At 36.4% G+C, this 18,629-nt stretch overlaps 1 protein-coding gene across 1 annotated transcript in view; it reads right to left on the reverse strand.

The window, feature by feature from the left end:
• The window catches only part of LOC105441672 (polycystic kidney disease protein 1-like 2), a 54,462-nt gene that overhangs the window by 29,395 nt on the left and 6,438 nt on the right, over positions 1 to 18,629 (reverse strand). Inside the window, exons 2-10 of the mRNA XM_030997149.1 lie at positions 17,052 to 17,650; positions 15,054 to 15,267; positions 14,419 to 14,637; positions 13,873 to 14,055; positions 10,754 to 11,728; positions 9,968 to 10,123; positions 1,475 to 1,670; positions 724 to 968; positions 27 to 263 (exon numbers count right to left, since the gene is read on the reverse strand). Of these exons, the coding sequence (XP_030853009.1) occupies positions 27 to 263; positions 724 to 968; positions 1,475 to 1,670; positions 9,968 to 10,123; positions 10,754 to 11,728; positions 13,873 to 14,055; positions 14,419 to 14,637; positions 15,054 to 15,267; positions 17,052 to 17,650 (3,024 nt within the window). The remainder of the gene's footprint in view (positions 1 to 26; positions 264 to 723; positions 969 to 1,474; positions 1,671 to 9,967; positions 10,124 to 10,753; positions 11,729 to 13,872; positions 14,056 to 14,418; positions 14,638 to 15,053; positions 15,268 to 17,051; positions 17,651 to 18,629) is intronic.

The following is an 18,629-nucleotide window of genomic DNA, read 5'->3' on the forward strand; positions in this document are numbered from 1 at the left end:
TGCAGCGATATTAATAGCTTTTGTACCTGATGTTGAAGAGTCATGGAAGGAGCTGATACCAGTTTTCTTCTCCGAACCCGTCAACGCTCTGACCTCATAGCTCAGTGGTTCATCCTCGTCCACAAATCCCTGACAGAGGATTGTGAAATGAGTCTCCAGAACTACCCCTTCATCGGGTGTTGCACTGCAGGTTCCAAGCAGAGGAGGAGAATTGGTCGAGAAGGCATATTCTGCAAAGGTCTTGGCGCCGCTCCAACTGAAGACTGATTACAACAATAGAAAAGCAATGGATTTAGAATTGAAGCCAGTGTAACCAATGTTGGCATGTTATATTTGTTATACTGTAAAGATATTAGTACAAAATACAAATCATTTAAAAGCAGTGTATACAATAAACATATTAGTACCCACCCATTGACAATTCACAAATTCTGGGCTGATACAAAAAAGATGCTACAAACTAAATTCTCATCGTTCTCAATTTTGTTGTTATTAATTATTAATACCCTCACCATTTATGACAAAAGAAATAAGAATCACATTCACAATATTTACACTAGCTACAAAGATATCAATCTTATTTGAAAGTTTAAATTTTGAATGAATATAAATACAGAGGTTTTGCACTGGGGTCATAATTCGATTTAGCAGGATGTAAGATATCAACCCTAAAACTTCACATCAATTCACGATGCAACATCACACACAAAATACTTTAATTACCAAGGACTTTCAAGGTGTACTCCTCAGACCCTTGGAAGGTGAAAGCACGAATTGCAAGATAGGCGTTGGTCCTACTGGTGGTGGTGTCCTGGTTCCAGATTAGAAACTGCTTGCTATTGTTTAGAAAGGCTGGGATCAGAGACCAGAAATACCGGGGTCTCGTCTGCAGGGTACAGTCATCGCAATTGGCAGAGATGACGAACCGCTCAGATGGATTGAGACTGAAACCACAGTTTGTCATGCACCTGCAGAGACAATGATGAAAATCAATAGGTTGAAAACATAGTTCATTATGATATTACATGATGGACATGTAAAGGAAATGCCCAAAATCCAAATGCTCTGATTACAATAAGCCAGTTCACGGTTGCAGTCTGAGCATGAGCAGATAAAGGTCATTGCAGAACAAATTGTGAAATACACAGAGACAAAATACTGGATACGTGCTCATGAAAGTTATGTAATCATTATTCATTTATGCACAAGCAGTGCACTCCATGATACACAGGTGGATATATGCTTTGAAAAGGGGAAACAAAGGCTATTATGTAGAACCTGCATCGCTGTAGGAGTGATTATTTCAGAATATACAAAGTGGGACCTCTTCATGTTTTGACGATCTGTGGATATTCGGGGTCATTTGGGATATGTGCTAACCGTGAACTGGTCTATTCTCAACTTGCAAAGGAGACCAATACTACACACTTGTCTTGCTACGCGATTGGAAAGGTGTCTAAACTCTTATACTCACTTTATTAGAATAGTAGGAGGGTCCCCTGGTAGGATAGGAATGGTTTGCTCAGCATGAGCAGTCCCTCTGCCTTGCTTGGATACTATGAGTCTAAAGACATGGGTCTGGTTCCCTTCAAGGGTTTGTCCTGCAATGGTCATTGTTGTCTGGTTGCCTGATTGCATTAAGAATCCTTCATGGAGACATCCATCATTACCTGGTAACAAATAGTGTAACATTAACATTTTACAAGCTTTGGTATGGTCAAAGAGCTTTCATTCCCATACAACTAAGCTGCTAAAAATTCAAAAGGGCTGCAAGAATAATATTGAACAAGACATATATGACACGCCATCGGCTGATTTGTTCACAAGTCTTTGGTGGATGACACTAGACAAACGGTTTGAGTTAAGTTGCATTACGATGATATATAAATGCATGCATAATTAAGCACCTTCTTACCTTCAGGTAGGCTTAATCAATCCTAATGATGTACATGAGCATCATACAAGGCAAGTAGACAGTGGATGGTTACGTGTGCCCAGATTTTACACCGATTGTTATTAGTGTAGCCCAATTGTTTCTTCTATATTTTAATGGAATAAGCTATAAATTTTGATGAGAACGGCTTCCTCTGTCAATCCATTTAAGAGATTCTTTAAACAAAGTTGTAATTTGTGAATAGCTCAGCCGAATATACACTACATGTACGTGCATATTCTGCAATATTAACATGATTTATTCACATAATTGCGAGTTAATTAATATTTTCCTATTGGCATTACAGTTGAACTAGGTTACTGATATATGATTATTTTGCAAACGAGCATTCGTTTGTGCCACGTCTTTTATTGCTGTGTTCTATCTTTTTAAATGTATTATGGAATTATATTTCAACTGTTCTGTATAAACGTTATGCTTTTTGATGTAAATATGTTAAGGGCCCCATGGAAGACCGCTACTTTTTGGTGGATGGGCTACCCTGACAAAAGATTTGAAATAAATAAATAAATATGACAAATCAGAGACTGCGACAGTCTGTATTGTTATACGTTCAGTGTACGTAGGTAAACACTATACATACTATTACAAATAATATGGCAGACTATGGTATCAATCCATGATGAGAAAAGAGGGTTTTTTTTTTAAATGATATAATTTTGCTATAGCCCCCCTATATACATGTAGATACCTATTATATTTTAACTGGTGCACAGTGTATTTTGTATTAACTGTATCTTTATTTAAATTTTTCGAAAAAGCTTAACATTTACAGCTCCTCACAAGCACAAACATGTATGTGACAAACATAACACAATGAACCTCAAAGGTTACAGGTTGCCTTAAATTCATGCTAAATTCCATGTTTATGCATAATTAGTTACTAAACCCCGCAGTATACTAGGGTACATGTTATCAAAAGCTACTTCATCAATAAAAAAGCCTGTTTTAAAAGAAATTGTATGCTACTATCCAGAGCAGATGTGAACATACAGCATAGAAAACAATACGTATGGTAACCTGTATATAAGCGTATTTACACAAATTTTTGAAGGAGTGTAGAAATTATGGATCTAATACAATGCAATAACTAGCATTATCGTTAAACAAAAAAGGGAAGAGAGGGGGGGGGGGCAGGCGCGGATCCAGGATTTCTTAGGGGAGGGGGCCCAACTTTTTTTTTTTTTTGCTCCCGAAAATTTGAAAATCGCGCCGGCCGAAAAGTCGCTCAGTGGGGGGGGGGGGGGGGGGGGGGGTATAGAGCACAATTTTTTTTTTTTTTTTTTTTTTTTTTTTTTTTTTTTTTTTGCTCCCGAAAATTTGAAAAACGCGCCGGCCAAAAATTCGCTCAGTGGGGGGGGGGGGGGGGGGGTAGTGAGCACATTTTTTTTTTTTGATCCTCAAAAAAATTTCAATTTGCACCCCCCCCTTGAGCGCCAGGGGGGGGGGCCCAACTCCCAAAAATCGTAAAAATCACGTGATTTTACATGATTTTTTTCTCAAGGGGGGGGGGCCCGGGCCCCCCCCCTGGATCCGCCACTGGGGGGGGGGGGTTAAGATGTTAATTAGCTTGATAAACACATACATGTAAGTGGCACCTGTATACATGTACATGTATATCTCAATTGTCTAAATGTTTGTGACGGCAGCACCTAACAGGCAGCAGCACTTTTGTTTGAGCTCTCTACTAGTGAATGATATTATTGGACTTAGCTGACCAATTGGTGAATTGTTTGTTTCAATCGTCTTGTGAACACACATAGCATCTTTTGGACAAGTTTGAGACAAGTTTGGTATGTTTTGATGATGTGTTTCAATGACAACGATATCTTGTTTTATTAGACTTATTTCATGTAGCATCCATTGCACTACACACTATCGCACTACACCATTGCAACCCGGTCTGTTCACTCAACCGTGTTGTTACCTGTTTAAGGAATGAAGCAGACAATGAACTTACCGTATTTGAATAGCATGCTTCATTGGAATTTTATTCATCATGCTGAAGCTAACTTTCACCCTTGTAGGCCTACTTGTTACACTACAGCTTGGCCTACATGTACATTCAACAGAACATGACTTCGTAAGAATCGTACTGTACAACACTCGAGTCCCTCCTCTGCAGGGAAAAAGCCTGCACCATCTTAAGTATCTACATGCAAACATCTCCTACTACAACAACCATGCGTCTACATTTAACATCGAACTCCTTAAATGCGGGGACATACAACCCAACCCGGGCCCAGCTAACGAAGAGTAAAAAAACAGCCAAACAGTTTTGAAACACTCTGTTTCAGAACTCTACAAACTACGCCAAGGGTGTTCTAATAAACTAGTTCCACCAACTTCATGGAAAGTTATAAAGGACCTCAGGATTTCTTCAGGTGTTTTACGTCATAGAGGAAAACGTGCTGGATCCAGGAAACGCAGTAAAGCCCAAGCTATACCAGTGCTCACCCGACCACGCCCACAATAACCGTTTCTTCCCAGGAATATGCCGAGATGTTTGACTACCACTAAATCGAATCGATGTCTGAACCAGCCCAGTCGCGGTTATGATACCCCAACCCTACTTTTACATAACGCCAGATCGTTGAGGAACAAGTTCGACGAATTATCCCTAATCATCGAAGAACATAAAGTGGACATAGCAGCCATCACCGAAACGTGGTTCAGCTCCGATATACCACTAGATATGTATGCATTATAAGAGTTTACCTTACATTCAAGATCCAGAGAAGATCGACCAGGAGGAGGAGTTGCACTCTACACGAGACATCACCTTCAAGCGAGAACAATTGATATACGTGTACCGAAAGAGGTTGAAGCCTTATGGGTATACATGAGACCCCAAAGATTACCAAGGGAAGTTTCAGGTTTGATTCTGTGTGTCATTTACTTCCCTCCAAGAAGTCCAAATGTGCAGCAGTACATTGATCATCTAACTTTAGCTATTGATATCCTCTTACTTCGCTACCCGGATTCTGGAATTTCAATAGTAGGTGACTTTAATGATTTAGACATTAAGTTCTTACTTGAAAAAAATAGGTTTAAACAAATTGTTACATGACCAACTCGAGGGTCTAATATTCTTGACATGATTGTAACCACTATTGCTTTATTGTATAAAGAAGTGGAAATGTTGCCGCCTATTGGTATGAGTGACCACAACTGCATACTTTGGCTACCTATAGATAAGATAAATCGCAGTAATCGAGTAAAGAAAAAGCTTGTTCGCCCTATTCCGGATAGTGGAAAAAGGTCATTTGGTAGTTGGTTAACTCAGTATACTTGGGAAGAGATGTTCAGTGTAAAAGACCCATCTATGAAATGTAAAATGTTTTTAGATACAATTCAGTCTCAGTTGGATATACATGTTCCTACTAAGGAGATTCGTTTGCATTGTAGAGATAAGCCTTGGATAAATGCTGAAGTTAAAGATGTTATCCGCCAAAGACAGCAAGCTTTTAATAACAAATCAAAAAGTTTGTGGCATCATCTAAGAAACAAGGTTAAACGGTTGATAAAAGGACAGAAGATTTCATATTATAACACCAGAGTTCACAACTAAAAAAATGACAGCCCAGCAGCTTGGTATAAGCAGATTCGGATTTTAACAAATACTGAAAAGAAACATACTCCAATTGTAGTACCAAATATTGACCCGAATGATCCCGACAAATTCAAATATATTGCTAATATAAACGAGCATTTTTTAGCGGTGGCATCTGATCTTCCAGGTCTTAGTAGGAATGATTTACCTGCTTACTTACCAGCTCAGGAAACATGTCCGATTGTACGACCTTATGAAGTTTTTAAACAATTGAGTTTGTTAAACTAACAAAAGTCTGATATAAGTGGACTTACCAGTGCGAATTCTTAGAGAGTTTGCACTGGAATTTTGTACACCTCTTACTGATATCTTAAACACTTCTTTCCAGTTGTCAGTGGTACCATATCAGTGGAAACGATGTGAGATTACGCCAATTCCTAAATGTAAGCCTGTAATACCTCAGAATTTAAGACCTATAGCACTAACTAGTTATTTTGCGAAAATAGCAGAGTCTTATATATGTAAATGGTTACTCGAAGACATTTCAATTCAAATTGATATTAATCAATACGGAAACCGTCAAGGTCTGTCAACTAATCACTACTTAATTTGTTTGCTTCACCAGATTTAGAAAAATGCAGAAAATTCTCGGTCCATATCTACACTTATATTCACAGACTTTTCAAAAGCTTTTGATCGTATAGACCATAATATACTTGCCAATAAGTTAATCCACCTTCATGTTCGGCCTTGTATTATTTCATGGATCTTAGATTTTATTGAACACCGTCAACAACGTGTGAAATATCTTAGTCATTTTTCAGACTGGCCAACGTCTCATGCCAGTGTAGCACAGGGTACAAAATTAGGACCAATTATTTTCCTAATAATGATAAATGATGCTTGTTTTAACTCAGAAGTACCATACTTCAAGTATGTAGACGATCTGACATTAGTTGAAAGTCGTACATTATCACAACCATCTAAATTACCAAATACTTTATCTGATTTTTATCAATGGTCTCTTCGTAATAACATGACTCTTTAATCCATCGAAATGTCATTGTATGTTTATCTCTTTTTTTACGAATATAGCTGATCAGAGACCTTTGTTTATTGGGGATGAGTGCTTAAACAGTGTAAAAAAAGCAAAATTTTTAGGAATAACTGTGTAGTCCGATTTGAAATGGGACAGTCATATCTCAGACCTTTTATGCCGTGCTAATAAAAAACTTTTCATGCTTCGTATTCTCAAAACATACAGATTGCCATTCTGTGATCTAGTAACAATTTACAAGGGATATATTCGTCCAATATTGGATTATGGAGTACCTGTTTTTCTAACAGAAACCTCACCCTAAGTCATATCTTAAGTTTGGAACGAATCCAGAAAAGAGCATGTAGGACCATATTAGGTGATCAATATATTAATTATGACAAAGCTCTTGAAGTGTGTTCTTTGCAGACCCTGTCAGATAGACGCAAACAATTATGCACTAATTTTGCTTCATCTCTTGTCAACAACCCACTTTGTAAACATTGGTTACCTGTTAACAATAATGTAGATTATTCACTGCGAAGAAGGACCAAGTATCGTCAATTTCATTGTAAAACAAACCGCTATAGAAATAGCTCAATTCCGTACCTAATAGACCTGTTGAATGCATGAATGAATCTTAATTGTCTACCTGTTGAATGGTCCGGTGTCTCATTGTCTGCATACATTTTTACATTTTTACATTTTACATTCCGCATTTTAAATTTTAAATTCTATGCTTCCATAATTACTTGTAACATCTTTTTAAAATGTACATTGAATAGTGATAAGGTTTTGTAGCAATCATGACATGGCAATTCAGATCAGATGGTGTTCAAGTTTTTAATTCATTTGCTTATTTCTCCCCAATGTACGAAAGTCGGGAAGTAGCTTACTTGTTTTGTTGTTTATTTTTTGAAATACCCGACACTCCTTGACACAAGAAAAGTCCAAGGATGAGCGAGCAGACCGTTAGCTAGTGTATGGGAGTGTGAATGGGAGTGTGTATAAGAGTGTAAATGTGAGTGTTTATGAGAGTGTCCAAGGTACAGGAGTGAGAATAGGAGCGTGTATAGGAATGAGAGCGTGTATTGAAGAGCAAAGGGCCTGCTTGCTCATCCTTTGACCCACTCTTGTGTCACCTCACAAAATATATTTTAAACGTGACTTAATTTGCCTGTTATTGCCTTAGTCATATTAGTTATGAACTTTGTTATGAATTTTGTTATATAATGTATATTATAGTTTTTGACAATGTCAACCACATTTGTATGTATTATAATTCATTGCCAATGTAAATTGTTCATAATTCAGCCATCTGGCTGCAAAGTGCAATTAATAAAACCTTTTCAATCTCAATCAATCTCAATCTCACATACATGTAAGTGGCACCTGTATACATGTACATGTATATCTCAATTGTCTAAATGTTTCCTCTCTTTTTTTTTCATGCCAAACTACATATACGCAGGGTAACTAAAACAAGGGAAAGGCTCTCAGTGGTCTCGCCTGCATTACGCAATTCGATATGATGCAAAATTGAGGTTAGACCATTATTTATAGGCAGGGTGGCCCATTAGCAGGCCCCCAAAAATGGAATCCTCTGAATATAATCACATTTTGAAGTGAAGATTGACTAAGAATCATCAGAAGAATTATTTACTATTAATTGTACCACGATTGATAACTTGAATGAAATATGAACAAATTAATTTTGAAAAATGATTTATCAATTCTTATATTAAGTTGTGAAAACAAAATCCAAGTCTACTGACCTAAACATGACCTCTGACTTTGTGTCGTATGAGTTGTGATACTTGATAACCCTTGGGTACCAGTTTCATGGAATTTGATTTTTTTTTTAAATTGAAAATATGCTAAAATGTCAAAATCTTGATGTTGATGCCACAACATAGTCTAAGTTTGTTGACCTAAAATGACCTATGACCTTAACTTAGTGACCTGAAAAACTACTCACGTGATTGGGGATACATGATAACCCTATATTCCAAGTTTCATTGACTAAGAACTTATACTTTCAATATTATATCAAAAATTCAAAAAATTAACCTTATGTTAAGTTTTTGATGTTGACGCGGTCACCGCCACCGGAAAAGCGGCACCTATGTCTCGCTTTTTGCTACGCAGGCGAGACAAAAACCTCATAAAACATGAAAGCATTCATTTCTTTTTTTATATACTTGTTAAACCGTCTTCATTAGATGTGAACATGGTGCAAAAACAAGTAATTTCATTAAAAAATGCATGTAATTGTTTGGTCAAGCAACTTGTCTGGAGAATTAGATAATATGCATGTCCAATACGATGCAACAATTTGCTTTCTGCATGTTATTCATCTTAATGCCCCAAATAATATCAACGGTTTGATATACATTGGTTACATGCAAGTCGATGTGTGCACGATTGAAAATGACAACTTTTTTTTCTTTCTATTTCATGTGTAATAGACCAAGACATGTGAAATAGTATGTATGTAAAATAATGAAAACAAAATACAAAATCTGTTCTCTGATAATACATATTGATATCTAAAGTAGATGTAAACATATTGCACAGAAGAACAATATACATGTATTCCATTAAAAGAGTGTGTGTTTAAATCAATCATCTGGGGAATCTTAGAATAGTTCCAAAACAACACATTGAATTTGATCTTATTAATTACTATATTCTTGGAGTTTAAAGAGAGCAAGGTAGCATTTTAAGGACTTTAGCACAAAACCCCCAAAACACAGAAAAATTGAAAATGACAAAAACATTTTAATTTATTTTTCACGTTAAATAGTCCAGGACATGTGAAATAGATGTAGAATTTTGTATGTAAAATAATTAAAACAAAATACAATCCATTTTCTGATGATCCAAAGTAGATGTAAACATATTGCACAGAAAACAATATATTCCATTAAAAGAGTGTGTGTTTAAATCAATCATCTGGGAAATCTTAGAATAGTTCCAAATCAATACATTGAATGTGATCTTATTAATTTCATTATTCTTGGTGTTTAAAGGTATAGACCAGTTCTGGTCATGCGATTGCATTTTGAAAGAAACGTAGAATTGATCAGAAAAGGTTGATCATCTAGCATATACATGTAAGTATTGGTGTGTACTGCAAGATTCTGGAATCATCAAAATGATAAGAAATTTGGCCCAGTCTTGGTAAATTTACAAGCACTGTACACAGAAAGATGTAAATGGGACTACACGATATCTATCCAGTCCAAATAGATATAATAATTTACCAAATATATCAATTAGTAGTTGGCCCTCAGCAGATTTGGTATCATCACGTATTACTCCATTTATTATTATCCATTTCATTATTTGAGAGGGGGGCGTTTCCAAACTGGTCTATACCTTTAAGAAGATCAAGGTAGCATATAAGGACTTTAGCACTAACCTGATGGCTGATTCACAAGTAAGAGCAGGTCATCGTTAGATGGGAATGTCTCATTGGATCTCCGGCAGAACCAGCTGAAAAGAAGACCGTTTTGATTTCCATCGACATCTGGATCCTTAGACAACGAACCATCCATATAAATGTCACGATACCAGCCTGTTAAAAAAGAAATGAGAATTTATGATAATTTAGTCAAGCATCCATGGACAATACAAATGCAGTGTTTTGTTTGTCAAACACTATCATTGGACATCTGATTTCCCTGATTAACATGCTGTTGTATGATAGAAAAAGTTATTTTCCTTTCATGAAGCATGCAGTAGAGTCTCACCTACATGTACATGTACATTGTAAATTCAAAGTACACTGTAGGCAGCAAAGGTAAAATTATTCTTCTCGGGCTGAAAAATAAACATACATACCGTACATGTACCAGTAACCTCCCAAACTTCTATAAGTCATGTGTTTCAGGTAAATAAAAAATGAAAACAGAAGTTGTTTAGGTGACTTTTGTGATTGAAATTATCACCATTTACATCATTACTGTTCTATGTGAGCTACACATTAATTTCATTAATGTGTATTTCATTACTTTCTACTAAACAATCTGGGCCCTGTTTAATAAAACTTGTTATCCATGACAACTGTTTATTATAAGCTCCTGAAATTGTGACACCTGAATAGCCGAGAGCTAATTTGTCATTGAATTTTATCATTTGTTAATGATAAGTAGTTTTAAGAAACAAGGCCTGGAAGCGTTGAGTAAAATAGTTGACAGACACTCACCAATAGCTCTCGAGCTACCCCCATTGATGACAGCATAAAGAGGAGACTCTACCACTCTGATATAAGTCTGATCATCCTTGTTCACACCTACAGATCCATCTCTTAAGTTAATAGTGACATGAAGTCTGAACACATACGTTCCATATTCCAGTGTGAATGCAGGTACATAGAGTGTTGTGAGATCAGTCCTGATTGAACCCGGTAGCTGATAAAGGTTCTCATCCACTGGCACTGTGAATACATCATTGAGCTTGAATACCAGCCACTCATAACGAGTACTTGCAGCCATGACACAGTCTATGTTGACTTCTGCAGCAAACTGAAATCTTTTCTGTCGATGATATTGTTTCGCCGAGCTGTAGCTGCTTTCACCATCCAATATATGCATGTTGGGTAAAAAGCAGGGTGAGGCTTGGACAAATGCATCAGACATTGCATGCCTGATGGAGACTGCATCGGAAGCAGAAGCAGTAGCAGTATACGATCCAGCCGAAACGTACATGTGCTCCACTCTGACTGAAAAGTACTCCCTGGGATTGAAAGGCAAGTCAAGGTCAGAAGGAATGTACATGGTGACATTTTCTTGGATCCGGGGTTCCTGGAGAGTTTCTGAGGTTCCGTCTCCATAATCTAAGGCAAATAAAGAGTTTGATCCAAGCTGGTAGGAGAAGAGGACAAATGTAACTGCATCTGCTTGCATGACGGGTCCATCGTTGATGAGATATATTCCTGTAATGCTCTCCAGGATGGTCACATTCGTGCTAGCTCTGCCACTGGAAAATGCATTTGTGGCACGGACCTCAATATCATAGACCCCTTCTGCATTGAATTCATACATTATAGTGGGGTTGGTTGAGTTAAAGAGATATCCCCCTACATTCCATTCACACAGCTCTATGGTCCCCTTCAGAGGTTGAGCAGTCAATATCACAGGAAATTCTATTGGTAGGATGGCAGTCCAAGTCCCATCCTCACCTTATCATGAGAAAAAAAAAAAATCAAAATCAGGCAATGTGCATTAAACGATCAATGTTAATACCTGAAAAATTTGTTTGTGTGCCCAATGTTTACAATGTGTAGCTTGCATTGTTACACCATGGACCTACTACGAATGGACTTTTGATGGCGAGAGTAGTCAAACTAATGATAGCTACCATACCTGTTCTTATGTCTTACTTTACTCTCAATTTGTTTAAGGTCTGACTGCGAAGCTGCGGCATGTTCTAATAGGCTTCGATAAGGGCCGGGCCTTTGGTCCAATGAGACCTGCCGCAATTTGGCCGCCCTCTATCAGCGGAGTCGCTTAATTCACACAATACATTATTGGTATCATGGAACAATACGGACAAGCACAGCGAAATAAATAATAATTGTGAGTGAATACAGCGCTGAAAGCAATGACAGAATGAAATAACAGGCGCAAGACAAAAATATATTTGCTTATGCTACGTCTGCATTTTGCTTATACTATTTAAGACTAGGTTCTTAACGATTTGTAGGAGCAGCGAACAACCCAAAATTACGCGCCTGCAAGGATCGCTGTAGGCGCCACTCATGCAAGATTGCGCAAGTGATCACATCCAGCTGTCAGATCGGGGTGGGACCACACAATGGGTTTTTGGATCGGCGCAAAATTTAAACCTATAGCGGTGGAGCTCATACTGTACATGTAGGTTCCAAGGGACTGCTTCGTTGAATGTCCATTCATAGTAGCTAGGTCCATGGTATTATGCAGAATAGGGACTCTTAGTCCACTTGGCTCAGTATTTAACCACATTTCACATTTTCTCATATACAATAACTTTATTTAAAAAAGATATATCTATCTTTTAGACAGTAAGGGATGGGTGGAGCTCATACTGTACATGTAGGTTCCAAGGGACTGCTTCGTTGAATGTCCATTCATAGTAGCTAGGTCCATGGTATTATGCAGAATAGGCATTTTGCTTATACTATTTAAGACTAGGTTCTTAACGATTTGTAGGAGCAGCGAACAACCCAAAATTATGCGCCTGCAAGGATCGCTGTAGGCGCCGCTCATGCAAGATTGCGCAAGTGATCACATCCAGCTGTCAGATCGGGGTGGGACCACACAATGGGTTTTTGGATCGGCGCAAAATTTAAACCTATAGCGGTGGAGCTTATACTGTACATGTAGGTTCCAAGGGACTGCTTCGTTGAATGTCCATTCATAGTAGCTAGGTCCATGGTATTATGCAGAATAGGGACTCTTAGTCCACTTGGCTCAGTATTTAACCACATTTCACATTTTCTCATATACAATAACTTTATTTAAAAAAGATATATCTATCTTTTAGACAGTAAGGGATGGGTGGAGCTCATACTGTACATGTAGGTTCCAAGGGACTGCTTCGTTGAATGTCCATTCATAGTAGCTAGGTCCATGGTATTATGCAGAATAGGCATTTTGCTTATACTATTTAAGACTAGGTTCTTAACGATTTGTAGGAGCAGCGAACAACCCAAAATTATGCGCCTGCAAGGATCGCTGGAGGCGCCGCTCATGCAAGATTGCGCAAGTGATCACATCCAGCTGTCAGATCGGGGTGGGACCACGCAATGGGTTTTTGGATCGGCGCAAAATTTAAACCTATAGCGGTGGAGCTCATACTGTACATGTAGGTTCCAAGGGACTGCTTCGTTGAATGTCCATTCATAGTAGCTAGGTCCATGGTATTATGCAGAATAGGGACTCTTAGTCCACTTGGCTCAGTATTTAACCACATTTCACATTTTCTCATATACAATAACTTTATTTAAAAAAGATATATCTATCTTTTAGACAGTAAGGGATGGGTTTGGGTTTTCTGTGCAATATGTTTACATCTACTTTAGATATCAATATGTTTTATCAAAAGGAGTTAAAAGGAGCCAAAAGTAGCCAAAAGGAGTAAACTGAAGTTATTGCAACCTAAAATTATTTTAGTTCCATGCAGTACGTATCTTCCAATCTTTCTACACTGTAGGTGATATTTGTGTACGATATCACTTCTATATCTGCTTTTATATATTTGGGCAAAATCCACATGAAACGCATGTACTCTGATGTACAAGGCTATAATTGTTGTATACATTTTATTAGAATTTTTTTGTCTCACCTGAGAAGCTATCTATTGCGAGATCTTCAATATCTTCCAACACAGCAACGTACCATTCGTAATGAACACTGCTCACATAATTGTAGAGAAAAAGCTGGACTGTGTACAAATCTGGGACGGCATATAGGTGGTTGAAAGTCAAATTTCTGTAGTCTGGCTCAGATGGAATTGGTTCCCACCATTCTGATAAATTGATGACAAAAATGTGAATTGTGCAATTCAGGCTAGTTAACAAGATTTTGAAGAAAAAGAAAGACTATTCATATTGAACACACAATTAATAACCTTAGAAATCACAAAAATTATAAATGGGCATTTAATGGTGTTGGCCAAAATATACAGTCATTCTAATGTAATGTAAAGTAGATGTACACATTCCATCTTGTTTATAGCATTACTATAAATTGGAGGGACCATATGACATAAACAGTAATACTGGGATTTCATGCAAATTTCACTGAGTTTCACTGATTGGGGGTGCAAGTGTGCTCGACCTCCTAATACAATACGTCCATTAGATATTAAATGCTGGAAAAGGTCACCAACCTATAGTTCCATCTCCATAATCTATGTCACCGTGAATGTCAGTGGGTATTCCATCACTTGTATAGTTAACAAACATCTGAAGTGTATCCTCCAGGGGATAGTGAAGTGGTGCATTGAGGGATATATCAAGCGTAGTGATAGGGTTTTCAACGATGATGGTGGTATACTCTGAAGCCTCGTTAATCTCATGGTACATAGTTGCTCTCAGAGTATAGTTTCCTGTGTTCCAAATAAGTTACAAACAAGATTTGTATTAATTACTTTTCATCATTTATTTGCATACTCTAAAAAAACTTTCTAATTATGAAAATCATACCGGTAAGCTTTTACAAATTGGAAAATATATTTTTTTGCTCTATAGTTTCCTGTGTTCCAAATAAGTTACATACAAGATTTTTATTAATTACTTTTCATCATTTATTTGCATACTCTAAAAACTTTTTAATTATGAAAATCATACCGGTAAGCTTTTAAAATTTGGAAAATACATTTTATAATGTTCTTATACAATTACCATGGTATACAATGAATAAAAGACAACATTAAACACACAAAAGAGCAAGTGAAATGTACTATGTAGCTTTTCTTATAGGAATTGGACAAAATAAAAATAGAAGTTAGGATGTCTTCTTTACCTGGCTTCGAAATAAACAACCACACTTCATCCACTTCATCTGGGCTTCTAGCTTGGCGGTAGGAATCAAAGTAGAATTCTAGTTCAAACGTATCTTCATTATACGCACTCCATTCAATGAGAGCAGGCCAACCAGACTCCGCAGCAAGAGAGCCAATGAAAGGATTGTTGGTCTGAACGAAATACTCACTGATATAAAACACCATTCCTGTAATCTGGTGAACGAAATGAACAAAACACAATTAACAAATAACATCCAACAGACCAATTCATACATTTCCCTCTTCATCTCTTAAAAATAAATCTATTAATTCTATATAAGTCTCCAAGCACTATACAAAACAAATTCGCTTGCACTACCAGAATGATAAAAATTCATGAATAGTAACCCACAACTTCTTACAAAATCTCTGTGTATACTTTTTTTCCAATATAATCTCTTCATTATCTTATAATAAAACCTTTGATTGGTACTAGAAAATCAAAGACATAGTTTTAAGCTTTCTATCTGGCACTTATCATTCGGATTAGGGTTGGCATATTTCCCGCTTCGGAGGCTTATTTCCCGGATGCCAGGAAATAAGCGGTATTTACTGGTATTTACCGCTTTTTACCAGTATTTACCACTTTTTACGGGGAAATACCGGGAAATATATTTTTCCACTCACTTGTTCATAGGGATTGTCCAATTTTGAACATAATAACAATGGTGGTGAGTATGGTTGCTCTTGTGTGTACTATTTGTGTGTGTGTGTGTGTTTGTTCGCGTGTTTGTCTATGTCTGTAATTATGTAATGCTGGAAAAAAATACAGGAAAAAGATACCAAATATACACCTAATCTAGATATGTTGTTCTTCATTAAAGGGAACCAAAACCTTCATACTAAGTTACTTTTATTGTAAAGTTTAAGATATTTGAATAAAATCAGTGAAAAATTGAACAAAATCGGGCAAGGAACCTTTTGTACATCAAATTTCACAATTCTTTCGTTTTTTTCCTATCTATTTGTGTTCTTGATCGGATTTCATAACATGTGAAGTAGAATATCATTTTGCATTCTATTATCTCAATCCCAAGAAAGAAGGAAAAACATGAAATTTGATGTACAAAAGGCATGGAGAGTTGTCCACAAATGATGTCATCTAGTCACTAGTCATTTAAAAAAGCTTTAACTTCCTTATTCCTTGCCCGACTAATTACCATATTCATGAATACATATTAATTAGCATGTGAACAAAATGCCATTTGTTTGGGTGTGTACATGTATGCAGTGAGGATTTTATAAATCTGTTTGTGTGTTCCTACTATGAGTATTGTGCTGCTAATTATTTCAGAACAATATTTTCAGTTATGAGGCTAAAAACAAGTAAAATTATGAATAAATAGATAATTAAAATCATATTTCCTGTTTTTTACATATTTACCGGACGCGCATCTTATTTACCGGACGGTATTTACCGCCGGTAATTACCGCCACCGGTATTTACCACCCAACCCTGGATATGAATAGCCTGAATGAAAGTTTTCTTTTTAAAAATGACAAAACTTTAAAAATGAATAGTATAGTGTACCTCCTCTGCTTTTTTCTTTTTGATAAAAATCCACTTCTTGATCATCCATCAATAATTATATAATATTGGATGGCTTTGAGTGTGATACAAGAATATATTGCTTGAGATATGGCAATATTGGACGAGTCTTAGCGAGAGCAATATATTCTTTTATCACACAAAAACAAAGCCATACAATATTATCATTATCATTATCATTATTATCTTTAATAGTCTGCCAAGTGAAATAATTTTTTTTGACTGAATGTGGCTTTGTTTTTGTGTGATATTGCGATGATATCGATATCGATAGTTGACGTTATTGTATGAATGAGCAAAACAAAAACAATACTGGTCAGACATCAGAGTACTGCGCTAAAGATATTGAATACACTGATTTATTATACCACTTGGAACCCATATATAGATAATAATGAATTATACTTACTAGTTCCACAAACTTGATTTGTGACTCACAATACACTGCTGTATTGTTAATCTCACTGTAAACAGTCACAGACACATTGTGTGGTCCTAATCCAATGATGTTTTGAAGTTCCATGGGAAATGGTAAAGTGTCCAAGAGCACCGCATACAGGTCATCATTTTGCAGTGCACCATAGGAGAATACCTCATCAAAGACCGGGTAACCATCAAGTTCCATATAATAATACAATGGATCTGGAAACTCATGGTGATTGAAGATCAAAAGATCTGACTCTCCAAGGATGTAAATGTCATAGTTATAGGTCAGATTCACACTTCTATAGGAACATATTTCATAATATATCTCAGAATAGACCAAAACTTCTGAGAAGTGGGCTTCCAGTTGGCCTGCCATACAACAGTTTGTTAAAATGTTGTATGCAGCTGGTTGTGTATATTTGTGTATTAGCGGTTCCTGAAGATCAGTGGCATTTGCTATGTAGATAATGTTGTCATTGAAGTCCCAGTAGCACTCAAAGAAAAATGGAAAGTCTGTCCAGAATGCAATTTCAAATGTTTGATTCACTTCCAAAAGAGAGGGGATGCTCACTGTAAACAAATCTGAGGGGGAGAGAAAACATGGAGAAAATGTCATAAAATCATGGAGCTACAATCGAATACCATTTGGATCTACAAACCTTATTTTCTACAATTTAGATAAACAAAAATAAACACTCTAAAAAGATACAAACACCAACAATAAAAGCAGTGTTGATATCAATCTAGTACTTCAATGTTAAATGGAGAAAAAAAAAATTCAAAAATGAATCTTACTCTTTCAGTGATAAGAAAAGCTCCATATTTGTTAAAAAAAATTTCAAACACCCGTTTTCAAGGTGCCAGGTAAAAATGTCAGAGGAAAAAATGTCAGAGGTAAAAATGTCAGAGGTAAAAATGTCAGAAGTAAAAATGTCAGAGGTAAAAATGTCAGAGGTAAAAGTGTCAGGGGTAAAAATGTCAGAGGAAAAAATGTCAGAGGTAAAAATGTCAGAGGTAAAAATGTCAGAGGTAAAAATGTCAGAGGTAAAAATGTCAGGGGTAAAAATGTCAGAGGAAAAAATGTCAGAGGTAAAAATGTCAGAGGTTAAAAAATGTCAGAGGTAAAAATGTCAGAGGTAAAAATGTCATATGTAAAAATGTCATAGGTAAAAATGTCAGAGGAAAAAATGTCAGAGGAAAAAATGTTAAAGGTAAAAATGTCAGAGATACAAAGAAAATGTCAGGTACAAAAAAAAATGTAGGGGGAAAAATTGGTGCCATCATTATATCTCGGCACTTTATCACACAAAATGTCAAGATGTAAGCTACTGGGCTTGTCTCTTATATTTTATAAATGACTGTGTATTGTACTTCGTACATGTCCTGAGGATAATACAAAGTGGAAAATAAATTTGAAACTTATATTTTGTGATCAGGTTTGCATATATTAATTTCTATCATTTTTCGATATTTTATATTGGTTGATGTTTTAATGTTTATTTGGTTTTGAGGACGTAGGCCATAAAATATACATAGAATATTAAGATTGAATGAGATACAA

The sequence above is a fragment of the Strongylocentrotus purpuratus genome, unplaced genomic scaffold (genome assembly GCF_000002235.5).
Source record: "Strongylocentrotus purpuratus isolate Spur 01 unplaced genomic scaffold, Spur_5.0 spur5_scaffold_4, whole genome shotgun sequence".
Lineage (NCBI taxonomy): Eukaryota > Metazoa > Echinodermata > Echinoidea > Camarodonta > Strongylocentrotidae > Strongylocentrotus > Strongylocentrotus purpuratus.